This window comes from Giraffa tippelskirchi, chromosome 13 (genome assembly GCF_054371585.1).
Source record: "Giraffa tippelskirchi isolate mGirTip1 chromosome 13, T2T-mGirTip1v1.2.pri, whole genome shotgun sequence".
Classification (NCBI taxonomy): Eukaryota; Metazoa; Chordata; class Mammalia; order Artiodactyla; family Giraffidae; genus Giraffa; species Giraffa tippelskirchi.
This window is the reverse complement of record NC_137287.1, coordinates 31,010,064-31,031,866: the sequence shown is the minus strand read 5'-3', so window position 1 is coordinate 31,031,866 and position 21,803 is coordinate 31,010,064. Positions and strand designations below refer to the sequence as shown.

Genomic DNA, 21,803 nt, shown 5'->3' with positions numbered 1-21,803 from the left:
GCAGAAAGAGCGTGGTGACTACGACCTTGAGAGTGGGGCCTTCCATCTTCTCCCAGAGGGCTCTTTTTTTTTTAAATTTATTTTTGTCTGTGCTGGGTCTTTGTTGCTGCCCAAGGGTTTTCTCTAGTTGCAACAAGTGGGGGTGAGTCTCTAGTTGTGCTTGGGCTTCTCAATGTGGTGGCTTCTCTTGTTGTGGAACATGGGCTCGAGGACACACAGGCTCAGCAATTGCAACCCGTGGGCTCAGTACTTGTGGCGAGGGGGCTTACTTGCCCGGCAGCATGTGAAATCTTCCCGGACCAGGACTGAACTGTTCCCTGCACTGGCAGGTGGATTCTTAACCTCTGGACCACCAGGGAAGTTCGAGGACTCTGCTTGAGACTGGAAAAGACATTTCCAGACAAGACTACTAGTTCCAGGATGAGGTGGTCCACCTGCCCCTTCCTACCTTCCAAGCCAGAGGCGGTGGTCCAGGGAACTTGGGCCACAGAGGCCTTGAAGGACCCACCCTTGCCCCCCTTACAGCCAGCTGGCCACAAGGGGGAGGAGTGTCCTCTTTCTTGACCGCCTTTCTGGGTGGACAAGTGGACTAACTGGCAGTCATTCCCGGGCAAACAAGCCTGGCCTCCAATCCTGTCTTTATTATATGTGGGCTGTGGTACTTCAGTTCTCTGGAACATCAACTGCAAAATGAGTAGCTCTTCCTTCCCCAGTTGTCTCCATTAAGTGTGTTGAGAGGCGAGCACAGGGCCTAGCGCTGGGTGAAACCTAATCGCGGGGGTCTATTACGTTCAATAACCATGATTAAAAGAGGCCAAAAAGCTGCAAATCGTGTTTCAGCCCGCAGCAGAATGAGAGCCCCGTTGAGGGCAGGGTCCTTGCTTGTGTTGTTCGTGGCTATTCCGGCCACCACTGGTACACCCAAGGTACACGGCTGGCGTTCCACAAACGTCGAATGAATGGATGGATGATGCAGTAACGAACTAATTAATAAATGAGTGAATGACCAGCTCCCGCCTCGAGGGAGGACATGTAACTCAGGGGTCCTGTCTGTCTTTTGTTCTGCCCAGGCAGCTTGCCACACTCTTACCTGCTATTTGCCTCAGTTCTCCCCTCTGTTTGCTGGCTGGAGTAAGGGAAGCCTCTGGGGATTGGAGGCGGAGGTTCCGGGCACTGGGGCCCCGCACCCCACCAGCGCCCAATCGACGTGAGCGGAGGCCGAGCCCGCCCCCCGCCCCCAGTTCTGCCAGCTGCGCGCAGCCCCCGCCCCTCCCGGGCGGCCCGCCTCGCGCGCACGTGACCCCGTCCCGGCTCGCCCCGCCCAGTCGTCCAAGCGCGGGCTCCCATTGGCTACTCAAGGAGGATCCCGCCCCCGCCCGGGGGCGGAGCCGGAGACGCCCCGCCCGCCGCAGAGCGGGGCTCCTGCGTCCGGACGGTGCGCGGCGTCCGGACCCCCGGGGCTGCTACGGGGTGATCGGGTCGGGCTGCGGACGGCGCCATGGTGAGCGGAGCTGGGAAGGGCCGGGGCGGGCGGGTGCCGGGTGTTCGGGCCCAGTGGGGCCCTGCAGAAGGGGAAGAGGCGGCCCCGCCTGGGGTTGGGGCGGCCCCGCCTGGGGTTGGGGCGCGCGCTGGGAGGCTCGGTCGCGGGCTAGGGGGTGGGGTGGGGGGGGTCGCTGCGGCGGGGGAGGGGCAGCCTGGGCGGGGGGCGCGGCTTTGGGAGGAGGGTCTGTTCCGGGGGGCCGCGCCCGCGGGCGGGGGTTCTTTGTCCGCTGCGCTGCGGAGAGATCGGGACAAAGGAGGCGGCGGGGGGCGGCGGCGGCAGCTTTGCAGGGAGCGAGTGTACCCCTCACCAACGCAGTCCGTGCCCCTCACCGCGGCCCGCAGTTCGGCGCCCCAGGCCGGCCGCGGGGCTCCTCGGGACACTTAAGAGATTTTCAAAAATTAACAGGAGGCGGGGATCCTGGCAGCCTTCCGGGTGGTCAGGAGGAATCCGGGGGTTAGGGGAGGGGGTTCTGGCGACGTCTGGCGCCCACTTCGCAGGTGGGGAAACTGAGGACGGGCTGCGATGTTTGGTGCCCGGTTACGTCGGCAGTGACTGCGCGGCGTGGGCATGACTGGGTCTCGTAGTCCCGCGTCCCCCAAGCTCCCTCCCCCAGTCAAGCCGACTGGAATTGCCTCTCCAGCTGTCGTTCCCCCTCCAGCTGTCCCCTCACCCCAGGCCGCGTTTCTTCCTCTCTCCAGCCTCTTCTTAGCTCTTTGGTAGAGGCGGGGAGACGACGGAGTCCCCTGGCAGGGTTAAATGAGAGGGTGGTGGAGAGCACCTGGCATCGCGCCTGCACGTCGCCCGCGCTTGGCACGCGGGAGCTGCCCGGGCGCTTGTCATCCCCATGTCCCCAGCATAGAGCCCTCGGCCCCAGTCACCCAGACTGCTCTGATGGGGGCGGACTGGATTCACCTGTCCCCCTAGGCCCCTCAGGCATGGGAGCGGGGGAGGTGGGGATCAAATAATATGCCATTTGAGTATCAGAGTAGAAATCCCAGATTCTGGATCCGGGGCTGCCTGGGTTTGAATCCCTGCGCAGTTACTTTCGAGCTGTGTGACCTTGGGCAGTTGACTTAACTTCTCTGAGCCACAGACTTTTGAGGCTGAGAAGTGATGCTCTGTGTGAAGTGTTTAGCCCAGTGTCAGGCAGAGTAATCACTGCCAACTTCTGTTAGGCATCTACTGTTACTACCAAAGTTGTCCGGCAAGTGGGCCTACCCCGGGGCAGCCTGTGAGAATGACCAGTGGCTGATTCACAGGGCGCGGGCCTAGGAGACTGAGACTGACCTTGGGGCAGTCCCTGGGGCTCTGCCTGCGCCAGCTTCCTCTTCTGCACAGGGGAACCCAGAGGGTTCTGGTGTGAATTTCCTCTTCGGGAGGACCGTGGTGTAATGGGTGGGTGGTGGAAGGTGAGGTGACACTGGACGCAGAGCTGGGCACAGCGCAGTTAATCTCTCATCTGCATCGCCACTGTTCTCGCCCTGGCTCATCGAGGGCAGTGGCCTGTGTGATGCTCCCTTGGGTCCAGACTCCGGCCCAGCCTGGCACAGAGTAGATATTCCACTTGCCCCCTTGACGTGCCCCACCCTCCCCAACAGTCCTGTGTTCCTCATTAGAAACTGGGCAGGAAACGTTTCCACTTTGTGAACTGGGGTCCCCCGAAGAGACAGAGCGGGGTTTGTTGGGACATCTGACAGATGGTTCTGTCGGGGGAAGGGGCATGGCTTAACTGTGCAGAGGTGGTTGGTCCCCTGTAAGCAGGACAGTCCCAGAAGGTAGCGGCTGCAGGGCAGGGGTAGCTAACTGGTGTCCAGCTGGGCCGGGTGACACTCGTGATGTGCCCAGTTAAGCGAGAAGAAGGTGGCAGCATGTCCTTTGAGGAAGGTGCTATTTGTGGCACTGGGCCTGCACCCAGTTTTGTACCCTCCTGGGAGCAGGTCCTTTGGAGAGGGGGTGCTGTGAGGGGCCACCCTGAGGTCTCGCTGTCCTCCCTATGACACCCAAGAAGGTGTGGGGCCTGGCGACACACAAACCTGGTGGTTCCATAGTCCTGTTGTCACATTTCTGATCACTTCTCAGCTTCCCCACAGCCTAGCTGGTGAGGTCAGGGTCTCGTTCCCATTTTGCAGGCTGAGAAACTGAGGCCGTTAGGGGCCAGCTTGCTTGGCTGAGTCACTGTAGCTCATGATATTGAGTGGAGGGTTGGGCTGGGGTGAAGGAGGGGACTCGAATCAAATCTTCTCTTCTGGGGGCTGGGGCTCCGCTGGGCCTGGGGTGTGTGAAGGGACCTCCAGAGTTGGGTTAAGGCTTCATTTTGGGGTCCCCTGAAGAGGCAGGGGTGACACACCCAACTTGACATTGAGGAAGACCTAAGCGGTGGGCCCCTGAGGACAGCAGGACAGTGGGAGATGCCTGGCTTGCTGGTGGCCGAGGCAGGGACAGTCCTTTGAACCCACTGGTGTGTGGTGGGAGGCCGGGGTGGCAAGCTCAGAGGGGTGGCGTCTGCAGCCACTGGGCTTTTACATCTTGTTTTTCCAGGAGCAGTGAGTGAGATCCCAGGGAGGCGGAGCAGGAGGGCGGAGGGAGGGTGGAGGATTGGCACTGTGTGTTTGGGGATCCAAATGGCCTTGGGCTTCCAGCACCAGCCTCCCTCCTGACTAAGGGAGCTGGCAAGGAGCTGCTGTGGAGGTTGGGGGGAGCATGGCCCGTCGCCCACCCCTAGAGTGCCTCGGCTGTGCGCTGGCTCCCAGGCTGGCCTGAGCCTCTCCCCCTGCACTTGGAAGCCCCTGCCCTTTGTTCTGGTGGGGCCCACTTTTGGGTCCCCTCCTCCATGTTTCTACCCAGGTTCACTGTTGGATAATCCGCTCAAGCTCCCCGCGCCTTAGTTTCCCCACCTGTGAAACTCGGATGGGAACCCTCAGCAGCACTAGCCACCAGTTTGTTAGGAGGATCAGGTGATGGTGTGGAATAAAGTGTTAACCACTTGGCTGCGTGTTCTGAGGGGGTCCAGGTTTCTCGTGTACCGTTCTGGGCATTCACCCAGCCTGTGGTCCTCCCTGTCCTTCCCTAGCTCAAGGTGAGGGGTCAACTGACATACAGGAGACAGCTTGCAGGAGGGAGGCCCGGAAGAGATGGAGCCATCGGTAGGGTCCAGCCCAGGACGTGAGGGTTGCAGGGAGAACCAGCCGGCTTCAGGTTGCTCTGGGATCTGCATCTTGGTGACATCTTCCCTTCCCCACAATATGTGTGGGGACAGCTGCCCCTCCAGGGGCTCAGGTCAGGCCTGCCTGGGACCCGCTTGCACACGTGACTCCCACCCCCACGCTCAGGCTGCAGCCTGTCCTTCCTCCGTGGTAGTTTTGAGATTCAGGGGCGTTCAGGGGTAGGGGCTGCCTAGGCCAGCAGGGGGTCTCCTCTGACTGCTGCTCCCTCCGAGGATCAGCACACAAGTATTGAGCACCTGCTGTGTGCTGGTAACAGGGCTGGGGCTCCAGCAATGGGTAGGATGGATGGTAACCCTCCTCCAGGCTCAGAGTCCACTGTGGGAAGGAGTTGGCAGCCAGGGAAGCACCTTTCCTGACCCAAGAGAATGTCAGGAGGCAAAAAAGCACCGGGAAATGAGAAAGTAGGATAAGACCAGGGCCAGTGGGGGGGGGGGGCGTCTGGAGCCTGAGAGGTCTGGGGAGGCCGCCCCAGAGGCATCTTCTGAGAAAGTTCCCTCTGATGCGAAACAGCCAGTCATGGGACCTGCAGGAAAGAACACCGCAGGCAGAAGGAACAGAAAGTGCAGAGGCCTTGGGGAGGGAGGTGGGAGGCAGGAGGGTGTGAAGAAGCTGGGGAGGCAGGGGAATTCGGATTCTCTGCTGGTACCAGGGAGGGTTCTGAGCAGGAGATGACGCGACCAGATTTTGTAAAAGATGGGTTCTCAGGAAGTACTTGCGGAGGGAATGAAGTAATAAACACACACGTTTGGGGGTGGGGGAGGGAACTTGGTCAGGTGTGACTCTGGCCTGGTCACCGGCTCTGTGCTCCCTCGAGGGAGACGCCCAGACCTGGCTCCGCCCCCTCCTCCTGGCCTCGGGTGCCGGGGCGGTGAGGGGGGCAGCAGACAGGGTTTAGAGGTCACTGCCCCTCTCGGAGGGTCCCTTGGAGCTGGGGCTACCTCTGCCTCTGTTTTTTCATCCGTCCTGGGACTGCTGGTTCTCCCCCAGGGCTCAGGGGGCACTTCCTGGGCTCCCCAGCTGGTTTAGCCCCTGAGGTCCCCTCCCCAGGTTCTTGCTGCCATTGTTTGATTTCTGACTTCCTGTCCCCAAACCCACTGCCTACCCCCCAGTCTCCAAACACACACACTTCCCCTTCCGAATTGATACTGACTTCCCTTCCTGTCCAAGAACCCAGGGTTGGGGCAGGCACCCCAGCAGGCGCTGGACACCCAGGAGGACGAGTGGAGAGGGCAGGGTGGAGAGGGACAGGCAGCTAGGTGTGCTCCCAAGTGGGAAGAGAGCATGGGGGTTGGGACAGGTTTACCCAGTGCTGCCAGCAGGCTCTAGGGGTGGGGGGTGGGGGGAGGGGTCACCTATCCTACTTGGAGGCCCACGAGAACGGGCTGAGCAGGGCTGTGGAAGCTGATGGCAGCCCTCATGGTGGCAGGGGAGAGGCCAGGAGGACATGCCCTGGGCGGCCCAGAAGTGCGCGGGGCCACACCTGGAGCAAGTATTCCAGCCTGGTGCTGACACTGAAGCCAGGGTGGCAGACTGAGATGGGTGCCCTGGAGGGAGGGAGTGCAAAACGCAGGACCAAGGGGGCTTCCTGGGCTGAGCGGTCAGGAAGGCTCCCTGCCTGGGCTGGAACTAACCAGGGCAGGGTTCTCAGCCTCCGCATGATGTTTGTTTGGGGAACCGTCCCCAGTAGTGGGGGAGGTTTAGCAGCACACCTGGTCTCTATCCAGTTGGTACCAGTAGCAACCCCCCTGCCCCACACCAATTATAACCAAAAATGTCTTCAGACATTGCCAGATGTCCCCTCGGGGGCATGACTGTCCCCACTTGAGAATCACTGAGCCAGGGTTAGGGGAGCAGAAGCATTTGGGCAGAGGGACCCTGCTGGGCAAAGGCCTGGAGGTAGAAGGGAGTGTGGGGTCAGTGGGAGGTGCACAGGGGCTGGGGCTGCTTTGTATCAGATCCTGAAGGTCACTGACGGGGCACTGGCTGCAATGGTCCCGGTGGACCAGGGAGCCCATTGAGAGTGATGACAGCGGCCTGACCCTGGAGGTGGTAAGAAGGGCACAGACTCCAGATGTGTTGCCCCCTCCAAGCCCAGACCCCACTGCCAGTGTGGGGGTGGGAGCAGGGCAGAAATTTTCTCAGGGCCTGGTCCCTAGACAGACTCAGGGACATTGACTTTGCTGCCCAGAAGGTGGTCCTGGGATGGGGGTGGGGGGAACTCCTTGGTGTGGAGGAGAATCATTGCTAATGAAGGCTGTCATAGCTCAAGGATGGCACTCCATCCTGTTTGGAGGGAAACCCTTCCCCCTTCCAGCGCTGTCTACCTGCACTGATGTCAGTCTTCTCCAAAAGCAGCAGCTTCAGACAGCTGAGCACCGACTCTGCGCCGGCCCTGTGCCCAAGGCGCCCCGGGCTCTCCTGCACCCTCATGACCACCTGGCTGTTACTATTATTTGCTCCTTGTGTGGTCAGGCAGGAGATGTTAAAAAGGGCTAGGTCTGGGACCCAGGGGAGCCACCACCTCCAACCTCAGGGGGCTATCCCTGTCTCCCCGCTCCCCTACCCCACCCAAACCAGCTGATCGCCACTGGCTACATGTGGAATCTTCCCAAACCAGGGATCAAACTCCCTCAGCTCCTCGCACTTGCTAGCGGACCCTCCTGCCTTTCAGAGCCTTAGCAGATGGTGTTCCACTGCCAGGAACGCTTTTCTCCGAGGGCTGACCTTCCCACATGTCCCAGCATCACCTCCCAGGTGTCTGTCGCCTGCCCCGCCCAGTTTAACCTGGTGGCATCTGGTCCCCTATGTTCCCAGTGTGACTTTCCTGCATTTGTAGAAACAGGTGTTTGGCATATTGACCTGTCTGTAGTCTGGCTCCTGCACTAGACGCTGAGCCCGGTGAGGGCAGAGGCCGGAATGTCCCACTTCTCCTGTGCCCTCCTCAAAGTTCCCGAGCCCAGGGCAGCTACAGCTCCTTTGGGAACAAAGGCTGTCACCGGCTGCACCCTCTCATAGGTGTACCGGAAGGCTCGCTGAACTGTATACTTCCCCGGTCGGGGCTGATGTCATTTCCCTGCTTTCGAATCCCTCGTCTCTGGCTGTCTCGAAGTACTGGCTCCTTTCATCTGTGAGTACTTACTAAACACCCAATGGTGCTGGGTTTCTAGAACATTCATTCACCTAGAACAGACGCTCTTTCAGCCTCCACCGCGGTGGGGTCACAGGACTCGGGTGCCACCTCTCCTGCCTCTCAGGTTCCTGCCTGAGTGCGGGTGACTGGCTGGCTAGTAGCAGAGGCACTGAAGGTATTAAATGGAAGCAGCTGGGGTGAGTAAAGAACGCTGGTGGCATCATGAGCCAAAAAAACCAGCAAACGCCAACCGGCCTGTTTTTCACTAGGATGAGGGCAGGCCCGGTCAGGCTTACAAACTGATTAAAAATAGATCCAGTGGAAGACCCAGCGAGAGCCGTGTGAGCCGTCAGGGTCCCCAGCAGAGTGTCCCATTCTCTTGCTTTGTCTTTCAGGGCTCTCGGGTCCAGCCTTGCTGAGCTGTCCCCACGCTAGACCTTCCTGCGGAGCCAGCCTCTCCCCCCCACAAGCGCTGACCATGTCTATTATGGACCACAGCCCCACCACGGGAGTGGTCACGGTCATCGTCATCCTCATTGCCATCGCCGCCCTGGGGGCCTTGATCTTGGGCTGCTGGTGCTACCTGCGACTCCAGCGCATCAGCCAGTCGGAGGACGAGGAGAGCATCGTAGGGGATGGTGAGACCAAGGAGCCCTTCCTGCTGGTGCAGTACTCGGCCAAGGGACCGTGCGTGGAGAGGAAGGCCAAGCTGACCCCCAACGGCCCTGAAGTCCACGGCTGAGCCGGGATGCGGAGGCTCCTGGGCCTGTTTGTAGCCAGCCGGGAGAGGCACAGGAGGGGCAAAACCACAGACATGCCTCCGCCTAAGAGGAAGGGTTGACACTTGCTGGCATGGCCTCGCCGGGCTTCATCATCGCATGCACTGACTCCCGGGGCCCCAGTGGTCCCGATCCGGGCTCACTGGCCCTGGGCAACCCCTCGGCGTCCTGGTGGGACTGCCCATTGCAGGCAGTGGGCAGACCTGACCTAGCTGGGGCTCTTGGCCCCGCAGCGCTTTTTTTGTTACTTGAATGTTTAGCTGAGCCTGTTTTTGATGGAGCTACTACTACTGTAACGCGTGAACTCACAAGCCTGTGAACTGTAAATAGGCCCCAGAAGCACGTGCTTAAGCCTCTTTCGCTGATTTTTTAAAATACCGCGTAGAGCACATGGGACTGTTCGAACTAAGGCTGAGCTGAGTCAAGGCAGTGGGGGAGGGTGGTTTTAGACGTGTAAGACCCACATGGCACTCGGCAGGGGCCTCTGATACACGTGTGTGTACGTAGTGGACGTGACATGTTGGTTTAAGCCTCGCAGCCGACCCTTTGGGGTGCCTTGGTGGTTTGGTTTGTGAGCGCTCAATGGGAGCGGCGGCGCGACCCGCCCCCATTCCCCGCCCCGCTAGCTCCCGGTAGGTGAGGTAGTTAAATGCCTGTTCCCTGTTGCTGGTGGAGCGATTGCAAGGAAGCTGCTGCGGCTGCTTGGGAGCCGGTGAAGGACGAGTCCCGAGGCTGCCAGGCGTCCCAGTGGCAGAGCAGTTTCTGGCCCCCGTGGCCTTGAGCATGCTGGGCGCCCCGCCCCCACCCCCCACCCGGCTTTATTGAGCGCTGGCTTCGCTAGAAAAACACCAGAGCTGCCGCCTTCACCTGGTATCCGAAACCCTACTGGCCCAGGAAGGGGAGACAATGGCGGTTTTGGTTTGTTGTTGTATTTAATGTTTTGTGCACTGGAGGGGGCCGGGGCTTAGTTTCCCCCTCCTGCCCTTTTCACGGATCTGCTTCCTTTCCGCTCAGATTCCCACACACCTGCTCCATTTCACTGTCCTCAGCGGGCCACCGACAAGGAGGGTCCCTGACCTTGCTCTGAGAGTGCCCAGTGTCGTTTCTTGGGTGCCTGAGGAAGCAGGAGTACTTTAGTGGGCCCCAAGGGGAGGGGGCAGGTGGAGGGATAAAGGGCTTAAGGTTCAGGACTTGGTTTTTGCAAAGATAAGGAGCTGGATGGCCATCGACACCCCCCACCCCTCGCCCCTCCATGGTATTCCTTGTGTAGACTTCAGTGAACTCCGGTTTTTAATGACACCACTGTAAACAATCCTAAACGATGATTAGATGGTGATTTGTGTCCACATCCTCGGGAATAAACTGGAGGCCAGCCCTGGCAGAGCTGCAGAGCGCTGGCCCCCAGCACTTGAGCCTCCTGCGGCAGCAGAGGCAGGGAGCGCCCGGCTAACCCCAGGCCGCCCCCCACCCCATCAGAGCTCCCTGCCCAGAGCTCTGGCCTCCTGGGCATACTGAAGGCGGCTCCTCTGGCCTCATCCAGATCTCCCCTAAAAAAGTGTGTTGAACTAATCCAACTTTCTAGAACCCCTAGGAGGGAGCTTAGGGAACACTTCTCTTAGCAGTGTACCCCTAAATTAAGGGTCCAACCTTAAATGATAGCTTGGGGGGAGGAGAGGGGTAGCTAGCTCAAAAGACAATTTGAGCTGAAGGCAGGATTGAGCGCACAGGAGGCTACTGAGGGATCCTTGGAAGGCGGCCGGCTTTAGAGCAGGGGAGATGCTGCCTTTGATCCCCACCTGGGGATGGTCAAGTGTCAGACTGGAAACCAGCAGAGGCAGGACACAGGGTGTGGGCTGGAGGGGGGAGTCAGAGGTTCTAAAGGGGTCAACTGGAAGGTCAAGGAGGTGTGCTTTCTAATGGAGGACGTAAAACTGGGGCAGGTGTGGGGGTGTCTCATCCATTCCCCTCGCATTTCAGAGCTTCGGGCTTTCTACCTCTACTTTCTGCAGCCGGCGGTCAGCACCTGAGGCTGGCTGTCCTTCCCCCAAGTAACCGAAGCACTTGCATTTTCAGTCCGAGCCTGACCCTGAAAACGACCACCGCTTGACTGTCAGGCTTGCCCCGAGCTTCTTACCATGCCCATGCAGTTTCCGTTTTAAGAAAATGAACCGTCACTTTCTCCTTAGTTTCACTCTTGGAGGGTCCTTATCCGTTGACATCTATGCCTCTTGTACCAGGCGTATCAGCATGGTGTCAGTGCCAGGTCACAGGCACAGTGGGGCACTAGTGGGGTCTCTAGGGGAGGTGGAAGGGCCCACAGGACTGGTGACCAACCACACAATAGCTCTGTTCTTCTTTGTCAGTAGCTACTTTTTTTAGCATCGACACCAGAGCCACGCACTCCAATGGCTCAGTTAAGTTATGACCTCTCATTGAATTCTTTTTGAATAGCCCAACTGTTGCATCCAAGTTTCCTGACTTGTCAGGACGTTAACCTTTCATCCTGCGTGTCATGGCAGAGGCAACAGGAGGGGGATGGGGAGGGAACTCCGACTGAGCCACTGAAACAGGGACTAACTTTTCTGACGAACCTTCACATGGACTGTGCTACTGTTTTTGTCTCAAAGCTACCAAGTTTGTGCAATAAGTGGAGGGGATGTCACCCCTATTCAATAAAAGCTGAATGACATTCAAGTTGATTTTCTAGACCACTGAGAAAATCTTTATTTACAATAAATTTCAATAAAATTTGCATAAATATATTCCCAATGTACAGTTTTCTCCTTTGATTTCTTCATGTCATTTTCCAAAGTCAGTCTGTCCGATTCTCGGGGCTCCTCTCAGAGGCCAGCGTGGAAGTGACATTGGCAGGCGGGGGGCTGCTGGCGGGTAGCCGGGGGGCGCCCGGGGGCTCGGGGTGCTCTGAGCGCGCCTTGCTCGGGGGCACGTGGTCGTCCACCCTGTCCCTGCCCTCCAGCTTCCGCTCCATGGTGGCCACCAGGATCTTGAGCCACGTGTTCTCAGTGAGGAGGGTCTCTGAGGCGTCGGCCAGCTCCTGGAGCTTGCGGGCCACCTCGTCGAGCTCCTGGGTCTTATGCTCGTACAGGGCCCGCAGCTGCTCGCTGTGCAGCCGCAGCAGGTCATGCTGCCGCTCCAGTGTGTGCTGCTGCCGGAGCAGCCGGTGCTCATCCCTGCGTGCGCTGGCGAGCCGGGCCTCCACCTGCACCTGCGCCCGCTGCAGGGCACCAATCTCTGCCCGCAGCTTCCGGATCTCTCTCTCCAAGTGGGCAATGTGCCCCTGCTGCAGGACCGCCTCGCTCTGAAGACACTCTGCGGTGGGCGGGCCAGCCAGGTTCCAGGGGGTGGAAGCAGGGTCTGAGTGATGCAGGATGAACCGCAGCAGGTTGGGAAGGGTGATGGGAAGGTCTTCAGGGTATTTCACACTTAGGTCCTTTCTGGGGAGAAAGGGGGAAGGAATCAAAGATCAGAGAGCCGCGCCACCGTTCTTAGTCCAAAACCAGGCTGCCGGCGAAGGTCAAGCTGCTATTTCCTACCAAAAGGAAGTCCGCATGGAAAATGTCATCTGGAAAAAAATGTTCTACATAGCTGAGGATGTCCCCTGTGCTGGTTCTGTAATTAAAGTGGTTTATCTCAAAGGTGTGTCTGCCTATGAGGACAAAGAGCTCGGACTCTGTTCACAACCTTCCTGGAAAGATAAGAGCTCCCAGGCCTAAAGCCAGTGGTGTGTCATTAAGAGTGTCCTGGGGCCAGATCACCACCATATCATTCTTGTGGCCATCAGCAATGCTTGTTGAGATGGGGAAAACCTCCAACACTCAGCCTGACTCTTCAGCAAGCATTTATTACACATTATCTGAGCAAGAGTTCTCAACTGGAGTGACTATCCCCAACCCTTTGGACACCGGGCAACACCTGGAGATACATTTTACTGTCACAATGGGGAAGGTGTTACTGGAGCCCCACCCTTGACAAACAGACTGAGGGGCTCTGAAGAATGAAGGTTGCCCTGCCCTAAGAAAAGACAAAAGGTATTCTATCAAAGGGTAGCCCTTTCCCTATGGAAGAAAAATCACAGGGAAATTAAAACCAGATATGCCCCATTTTATATGTTTATGGAAAATTTCAGGTAAATGGAATAATTTTTTTAAAACTTTGGGGGTAAGCACATAACCATGTCTTCCTTTAAAGCATAGTTTCCTTAACATGTAAGCTTTCTCCAAGTGGGGCCTCCCAGCCATTCAATTGACAACTGAGAACACCGTGGCCCCTGTGAAGAGTGGGTGAGGACGGGCAAGCAGAGGTTGCATCTGCCCCCAAGCTCTGCAGCACAACCTGGTCTTCCAGGACACAGCAAATGTGAACCATCCCCAGCAAAGAGCTTAGTGGGTGTATCTGGGGACACAGGACAGAAAATGACACTGGTAAGCATGCTGTTTTTCAGTGTCTGGAGCAATCTCCATGAACCTACCTGAAGGGTGTGCTAAAATACTTTCAAACTCCTTAAGCAGCAAGGACCCAGAGCATCAACAAGTTGCTTCCCAAATGGTAATCGTTCTGCAGGAGTGGTGGTAAAGGTCCCACTGTTTATCTGACTCTCCTGGAAGTTCACCAAGAGCATGCATATGCACCTCTAGCACGTAATAAAAGGCCAAATGCAAATTGGCCAATGGGCTATAATACAGAAGGAGGGTGGGCTGCTCCTCTAAAGAAGCGAGGTCCTTCCCCAGGGGCCATGCTAGAGGGAACCCCCTCCTATTTCTAATGTGCTGGTCCAGGGCCAGGCCAGAGCACCTGCCTTGTGAAACGTCACACAGAAGACATGGTGGAACAAGAGTGGCTCTGAGATGCCCCTGAGTGGGAACGTGGCCCTGCAGGAGAAGGAGGCGGCCCAGGTTGCACGCTGTGGCAAAGGACAAGCTCTCTCCTACGGTTTCACTTTCATGATGATTAAATCCAACGTGCTCATTGAGGGCAATCTGCAAAAGGTGTAAAAAGCACACAAGAGGCATTCACCAGACCACTTGTAAGCCTCACTCCTGCAAAGCCATCGCCATCAACCCCTTGATACCTTCCCCTCCGCACACATTTTAACCCAGTGCATGTGTAAATTTATATTTTACCAAAATGCATATGCACTTTTCCATTCTCTTCACGAAAGATAACATAAGCATGTGACTGTGAGAAAGGTCTTACTGCATGATATCAGTCTCTTCACGTCCTTTTCTGTGAGCCGTCAGCTCTCTGCCCATCTACCTTCTGAGTAAACTGAACACTCACTTTGGACCAGCTAGTAATGAGCTTATTCACTTCTGATTACCATTTCTTTTTAGGAAATAAGAAAAAAATTCTGTTCCAGGGCTGCCCTGGTGGCTCAGTGGTAAAGAACCCATTTGCCAATGCAGGGCACACGGGTTTGATCCCTGATCCAGGAAGATCCCACACGCCGTGAAGCAGCTGGGCCTGAGCGCCACAACTACTGAGCCTGTGCTCTAGAGCCAGGGAACGCCAACTACCGAGCCCACATGCCCTAGAGCCCATGCTCTGCCACAGAAGAAGCCACCGCAACGAGAAGCCCACGCTCTTCAACTAGAGTAGCCCCTGCTAGCTGCAACTAGAGAAAACCCACATGCATCACCGAAGACCCAGCACAGCCAAACGTAAATAAATAAATATTTTATAAAAAAGAAAGTTTCCATTCCAGGGCAGTAAGACTTTGGTTCTCAAGCTCTCTCTGTTAAACTAGAACTGGACAGTCTTCTCTATTCAGTATTTACTTCCTTGACTTTTCAATTCAGGGAAACAAGAAGGGGCTGCAGCACCCTTCTTGCAGGGCATGTGCGACTCCCTTGGGTGGCCTCAGAGCGAAAAGAGCAACCCAAACACGAAACCATCTAGCTGCTGGGAGTGCCTTCGTGCAAAGGCGTGTACTGGGGGTTATGACTTCACCGCTTTTTCAAACTAGGCTTGAAATTTGAAAAATGAGGTGTTAAACTTCACACCCACCTCTGTCCCACACAAGGTGAAATTGCTTGTATCATTGTCCATGCTTCCTGGACTGTGTGGCACTTGAGATGCTTCTTAGAAAGAAAAAGGCTCATCACCACACAGTGGTGGAACGGGGTGAGTCACGCTCTGTTTTTAGTGCGTGATCTGACAAGACCCTACTACCACAGGAAGTGTTCCAGCAAAAATTCTTTGAGATAGAGAGGAAAAACCAAGGAAATGAATCAGTACACATGAAGGAAGCACTCTCCTTAGAGAAACACGCGAAGCACGACAGTGGCTGCAATAAACAGTAAAAGCGAACGCCGGAGAATAAAACACGTGAGTTAGAGAGCATTACTAAACTCATCCTGCGAGTGCTTTTCCCTGAGAAGATATTGTCAAAGCCATGTGACTGGGTCTCTGAGGACCCATCCTTTTAAAAACAAAAAGGAATTTATACAAAGAGAACATTTGGCTTGTCAGCCTTTAAAAGGCCAAGAGTTAATTTCCCTTCCACCAAAACATCCGGATTCATGTTCGCTGACCGCCAGGTCGGCGTCCTTTTGCTTACCTAACGGCCCATCCCTGCTGGCTGGGCTCTCAGGGAGGGTGCCCTGATGGCTGACCTTGGGGCGCCCTTAGACAAATGTGAAGAGATCAAGGTGACAGCCCTTGAAGTGACATTCATGGGGAGAAGGCTCTGTGAGCCCTAGAATGGGGGTGCAGCGGGCAGGAGAGCCTCTTTCCTCCCTGCACCAGGGAGCCAAGGAAGCCATCCGCAGGGCTCAATGAGAAATGAATGACTCACGTGGAAGCGGGCAAGTCGGGCCTGAGTCCCCGAGAGCCCAGCCACGAGCTCCTCCTTTGCCCACTTGAACCTGGGGCTCTTTGCTGTCAGTCTCAGCACTCACTGTGCTCCTAAGGCCAAGAAGGTGAACGAGTTCCAGCGGCCAGATTCATGCTTGTGTAAAACACACTCCGGGAGGGGCACATCTATTAAAACCACCACCCCTGACACCGTGACACCAAAGCCCCTTTCCCCTTGGTCCCTAGTGGTACATGTGTCAAACAATGCATTTTATTATAAATATTTTAGTAATACATAACGATTTGCATTTCACTTCTGTAAATTACCTCAAACTCATTTTATTTTCGGCAAAAGAATCCCATCTGCCCAAATGCTGGGAAAAAAAAAAAAAATCAGCATTACCTGTTACAGGGAAAAAATAAGACAGTAGGAAGACGATCAACCATGAATTCCCAAGGAAGATCATTCTGAGACACATCGATCCTGGCAAAGGGAAAGAACAGAAAACGTAAAAGAGTAGCCCAAGAAACTCCAACCTGGAACCTGAAAGCATTTTCTCAAATAACTTAAGAACCGGGAGCACCACGTACGCCACACGGACTGGGTCCTGGCAGTGAGCACACCACTGGCAGGCACAGCGCGTGTGAGAAACACCGAGACTCCCAGGACAGGCAACTGCTCATCTGACTCACTGGGAAATGTAGTGGGGTTTTGTTTTTTTTTTTCCCTTTGATGTGGACAATTTTTAAGTCTCTTATTGAATTTGTTACGATATTGCTTCTGTTTCATGTTTTGGTTTTTTGGCCAGGAGGCATGTAGAAGCCTAGCTCTCCGACCAAGGATCAAACCTGCACCCCCTGCATTGGAAGGTGAAGTCTAAACCACTGGACCAGCAGGGAAGTCCTGAAATGTAACAATGTGTTGAAAGTAAAAGTGAATTCCAAAAAATATAAAAAAGTCTCACTAACACCTGACAGGTAGTCCACCTAACTGACAGAATATGGGCAAGTACTTTAACCCATGAATCAGCTCTGGTAAAAGGAAATCATTGTGCAAAATACATCATGCCTCTGAAAATGTAACAAAACTGGGAACGAAAGATAATACTCTATATTTTGTAAGTCTAGACAGAGACCAAAAAAGTTGTATTTTCTTAGCAGATTTTAGATTAATTTTCTAATACAGGAAATGACATCTGGGCTAAATTACCCAACCTGTGCACTTGCTTTCTGCTCAACTAGGTGGAGGCACCTCTTCAGCCAGCACTGAGCTGGACCTGCAGGAGGGCCTCCCCACTCGCCCCCAGGACTGCTCAGCTGAAGCAAAAAGAACATCCTAGGAAGAGGAAGTGGCACCCCACTCCAGTACTCTTGCCTGGAAAATCCCATGGACGGAGGAGCCTGGTAGGCTGTAGTCCCTGGGGTCGCTTAGAGTCGGACACAACTGAGCGACTTCACTTTCACTTTTCCCTTTCATGCACTAGAGAAGGAAATGGCAACCCACTCCAGTATTCTTGCCTGGAGAATCCCAGGGACGGCGGAGCCTGGTGGGCTGCCGTCTATGGGGTCGCACAGAGTCGGACACGACTGAAGCGACTTAGCAGCAGCAGCAGCAGCAGCAGCAAGAGGAAGCGGACCGAGGAAGGCCATCTAGGCCAAAGGATGGAAATGTTCTGAATCATTAACTCAACAGAAGTTTTCAGAATGTATAATTGGGAGCGGGAGGAATCAGTGCCATGCATTTGTCCAGAAGGATGAAATTCACTTAAAAAAAAAATGACATAACCAAATCATAATGGTTTTTAATAGCTTCACTAACAAAACAGCACTCCCGCCTCCCCCTGTGAAAGGCTACAGAGAACATCAGTCCTATTTTTTAAGCAAGTGGTTTATAATCAAATGCTTTTTCTCCTAATTTTTTACTTCAAAGAAAAACTAAACTGTAAAATCAAAAAAATATATTTGTAAACGTCCCCTCAGAATCCCACTGGGCTTATCAGGACCTCCTTTCTGCCATTCTCATTCAAGTTCTGGTGTCTGTGCCTACATACTGTGAAGAGCAGTAGTCATATTTCACATTCTATTCTTTTCAAAATTAACTGTATGAAAAGCATTGTTCTAATGAAGGGGTAAAAATCCTATCAAATGCTCAACCATAATTTATGTAACCATTTTTCTCCTGTCAGATATAAATAACACTGCAATGATGAGCACATGCTTCTCTGGGAGTCCCATTTCCTTAATTCCCCAAAGTGAAATTAACTGGGTCAAAAGTATATAACCATTTTTGTGACTTCTTACAAATGGTGCTAAAATGTTTTCCAAAAAGCTTATGCCAGTTTACTTTCTCTATTAGCTACATCTGACTGTGCCAATTTCATTTGATTTTATCAACATAAGATCCTACCAATGGGAATTCCCTGGCGGTCCAGTGGTTAGGACTCTGGGTTTTCACTGGGTTTGATTCCTGGTCGGGACCTGAAAGCCACATGATGTGGCCAAAACAAAAACAAACAAACAAAAAAAGATTCTACCACTCAAGAGCATTCATTAATAAACGTAAATGACATTTTGCTATTGTTTTAATTTACATTTACTAGATTATCATTTCCCTACTTGTTTATTCACTCTCTCCTCTTAGGTGGAAAGTCTGTTTTGTGACCTTTCTTTCACACCGCAGTCCTTCTCAGCTGTTTCTCCCTCCATCCCCCACTTCCTCTGTGGTAAAATATACATAACACAAAATGTACCATCTTAACCATTTCTAAGTACACAGTGCTTTCATAACGCTGTGTAAACAGGAACTGACCCCACTCGACAACCACTCCCGTTCTCCCCGAACCCCTCAGTAACCACCATTCTGCTTTCTACCTCTATGACTCTGGCTACTCCAGGGGCCTCGCACAAGGGAAACCGCCGCACAGTGTTTGTCCTTCTGTGTCTCGTTTCACTTAGCATGAACATCCTCAAGGTGCACCCGTGTTACAGAACGTCCTTCCTAAAATTTTTAAGGCTGAATAATATTCCACTATACGTACAAACCATATTTTGCTCTCAGCAGTTTTCTTAAACCACTTTAATTTCTCAGGGTCTGGAGTATGAAGGCCTGATTCTGAATCCTGATCCCTTATTTACAGGTTGCTTGACTCTGGGCAAGCTGCCTGATATTTCTGTGTCTCAGATTCGTCCTCAGTAAAAAGAGAGTGGTGATCACACCTGTTCCACTGACTGTCCTAAGGATTAAGTCAGATAACGTGTCTACATAAAAGTCTCACAGCACAGTAACTCCTCAAGTGTGGCTCTAAATCATTATTTACAGCATACACAAAAGGAAAGACATACGTGCTGGAAAATACAGCTACTGTCCTTTTTTAAGTCGGTTTTCTGTATTTTCATTGCACATTTTCCTAGTGAAATCTGTTCATCTTTCACTATTTGGCAAGTTTCCACCTCTCAAAGCAACCAGCAAATTCAATATTCTATTTTCTGTCATTTTCTCTGATTTGATTTATATTTAATTCTACCTATCTGAAGCGGTTTTCTTGGGGAGGAGGGAGAAAGAAGATATAGCTTAAATTTAAATAATTTTCCCTCCAAACTGCCTACTACCTCATCCAAAAACTCTTTGAGCATTGTTCTTACAAAACAGTGATTTAAAATTTTCCTCTTCCTTTTAGGAATGAGGAGGGAAACAAGGCCTGCTGGAGAGATTCGCTCCAGGTCCCAGGGCTGGTTGACAGTGTGTCAGAGACTGACCCCCTTTTGCTGGGCCAAGGCCCCAGTGATGTATATTCCAGAAAGCTGGCCACTTGGGGGGCTGTCTAAGCAAACAGGTCAGCATTGCTCCCACAGAAACACCCTCATGCTCCGATGAATTTGATCAGGGCTGAACACACTCAACATCACGCAAGGAACACTCAATATTCACCAGGAAGACTCTGGCGCCAATGAGGTTTTGCTCACAGCTTCCAACTGACAATCAACTCTGTCTTGCCCAAGTCCACAGAAAACTGGCAGACCCTTGCAAGCCACGTGGCTAAGCTGGAAGGAAGAGCAATGACAGGCACCCAGCCCAGTGCGCTGCAGCACGGGCTTCCTTACCTCGCCACAGTGAACGTGTCTGAGGGCAGGAGCCGAGCTAGCTGGATGAAGACATGATTGAGGGCTGGACAGAAGCCACACCACTGTGCGTAGTAAAGTAGCAACACGTCCTGTGGGAAGAAGTTGGCTGTTACTGGGCTTCTGGGGTCCTCACTGTCCTTAGGGCCCGGCAGGCATTCCATAAATGCTGCTCATGCACAAAGTACAGTAAGAACCTGATCTTTGGGTATTTCTAAAAAATATTTATTTATTTGGCTGCACTGGGTCTCTTAGTTGTGACATACGGGATCCAGTTCCCTGACGAGGGATGGAACCCAGGCCTGCTGCACTGGGAGCTGAGTCTTAGCCACTGGACCACCAGGGAAGTCCCTGATCTTTTGGTGTTTTCAACTATGTGCTTTTTTAAGGATGCTTTGCAATCACAAAAGCACCATGTAATTCATGCACGTTCTGCAGTAAGGCTGTCATGTGGTCAGTCTTTTGAACATCAGCACCAATTGCTCCACACATGACTGCAGCTTTGGAAATTATTTTAATAGGGACAGATGGCTTGATTTCTGCCTCGCTCGATTCCATACCTGTTTCTGAAGGACTACTTCCCAGAAGGTATCAGTCGTCACTTCAGTGATTAAACGCTGAGAAGTGAACTGGGTAGAGTCACTTCCAATAAGATGCCTTTTCAGGGGACTGTAGAGAACACTGAAGTTTTGAATGAAAGACTCTAAAAATAAAGAGAAAATGAGATCAGCTCTTCTCTTGGTACAAGGAGAGTAGCTGGCCCACTTTAAACTCTACACTTTAAAAAGTGGGCTGGCTTCACAGGCCCACATTTTTAACACTTTATGTACAGGCAGAACTCTGAACAAAATCCATGCAGGAGGGGACAGTGGGGTTGCATTGGCTGTAGTAACTCAGCAGACAGCACTTTAGCTAACAAAGCACCGCTCAAGAGTTCCATGGTCTACCGTGCACAGGCTAGGAATTCGATGCTCTTTTTTTTCTAACACTGGTCCACAAGACACCAGAGACTGGGTAAGTCATCAACGAGTCACCATTGAGATTTCAACCTACAATACCAGGACCTTTAAGCCTAACTACTGATGCAGTTAACTGCACGAGCTACTGTAATTTGGGAGGTGTTCAAACACTCATTCATCTGAGGGTGAGGAGCTATGGTTTGTGTTTCCTTTACTAGAGTTCCTCAAGTTTCTTCTTTAATTAAAAGGTTAAGTGAAATAAACAACTATATTTAGTGGGAAAACAGCATAAGACCCATAAATAATCCAAAATCCTAACTTGAACCAACAGTTTTACCCTCCCCACCAAGAACTATGTCTTCAGATTCCTTTGTTTCATCTGAAGCAGCACTAATCGAGTTTCATTTCTTTTTTTTTTTTTCTTCTCTCTCCATTCTGAGGTCCTAGTGAACAATGACATGCTCCGTGGAGGAAGGAGGAAGGGAAGAAGGTTGAGTGAATACTAAAGAGAATCAGTCACCAACATCTGAATGACATTTAGTTGGTTTTTTGAAACATAAAACCCAGAACTGTTCACTAATTTGAATGAGGGCTGAATTCTGAAACTGCCCCAGAGACGGCTGACTTGAGAGTCACCTCTCCAAAACAACACGGTGGATGTTTTTGTATGAGGACTTTGACAAATTTTGTCACCAATCACAGGACAGAGAACAACAGAACAAGATATTTCAGAGTAGATACAGAAGATGAAAAGAAATCAGAAGACAGCTTCTTTTAGATCACCCTTAAATTCAGGGTGCGCCCATCATGAGCTCACTAAATGCTTGACTATCAGCACAGGAGGCAGGAAAATCCAATCAACGCTTCCTTTAAAAATACAGGCTTGTTTCATTTTAAGAAAACCCAGTACACCATGTAACTTCAGGCAACATGAATGATGAACAAGGTGTGATATCAAAAGTGGACGCACTTCATTAAGTGACTATTCACGGGGTTCCTCTACACACTCAGGAGGCTTCATGTTTTAGAATATAATTTGATGTAGGAAAAATAAATCACCATTTACATAAGCCTTTTCAAACGTGTCTAATGTTGGAAACAAGCTTCATTTGGACTTAAAAGACAGCACTTAAAGTGACTAATATTTAGGGATTTTGAGTTTCTTCTTACTTTTATGCTCTCCAAAACTTGAAAACGAAAGGCTGCCCCCCACCACCACATTCCTCGTCTCCACTT

The 21,803-nt window shown here is 52.9% G+C and overlaps 2 protein-coding genes and 2 long non-coding RNA genes across 10 annotated transcripts in view; 2 read left to right on the top strand and 2 right to left on the bottom strand.

Moving 5' to 3' along the window:
* Nucleotides 1–1,410: 1,410 nt before the first annotated feature.
* On the top strand, nt 1,411–11,445 carry SNN (stannin). 2 transcript variants are annotated; one of them, XM_081560393.1, is made up of 2 exons: nt 1,411–1,501; nt 8,293–11,445. In XM_081560393.1, exon 2 carries the CDS (start codon nt 8,376–8,378, stop codon nt 8,637–8,639), a length of 264 nt encoding a protein of 87 aa, XP_081416519.1. In that variant the 5' UTR covers nt 1,411–1,501; nt 8,293–8,375; the 3' UTR covers nt 8,640–11,445. The 2 variants fall into 2 exon arrangements, with proteins under 2 accessions (XP_081416519.1, XP_081416520.1); XM_081560394.1 differs by lacking the exon at nt 1,411–1,501 and adding an exon at nt 7,649–7,894.
* TXNDC11 (thioredoxin domain containing 11) overlaps nt 11,372–21,803 on the bottom strand; it is a 59,268-nt gene continuing 48,836 nt past the window's right edge. For all 6 annotated transcript variants that reach the window (XM_081560375.1, XM_081560373.1, XM_081560374.1 and 3 more), the window contains 4 exons: nt 20,169–20,311; nt 19,591–19,700; nt 15,893–15,973; nt 11,372–12,131 (listed from right to left, as the gene is read on the bottom strand). In XM_081560375.1, the coding sequence (XP_081416501.1) occupies nt 11,489–12,131; nt 15,893–15,973; nt 19,591–19,700; nt 20,169–20,311 (977 nt within the window). In that variant the 3' untranslated portion in view covers nt 11,372–11,488. The remainder of the gene's footprint in view (nt 12,132–15,892; nt 15,974–19,590; nt 19,701–20,168; nt 20,312–21,803) is intronic.
* Nucleotides 12,659–21,648, top strand: LOC145533300 (uncharacterized). Its single transcript, XR_014073985.1, has 2 exons — nt 12,659–12,725; nt 19,489–21,648. It is a non-coding gene; the product is annotated as an uncharacterized LOC145533300 (long non-coding RNA).
* On the bottom strand, nt 16,200–19,489 carry LOC145533302 (uncharacterized). The gene is made up of 2 exons (XR_014073987.1): nt 17,897–19,489; nt 16,200–17,253 (listed from the first exon to the last, which is right to left on the bottom strand). It is a non-coding gene; the product is annotated as an uncharacterized LOC145533302 (long non-coding RNA).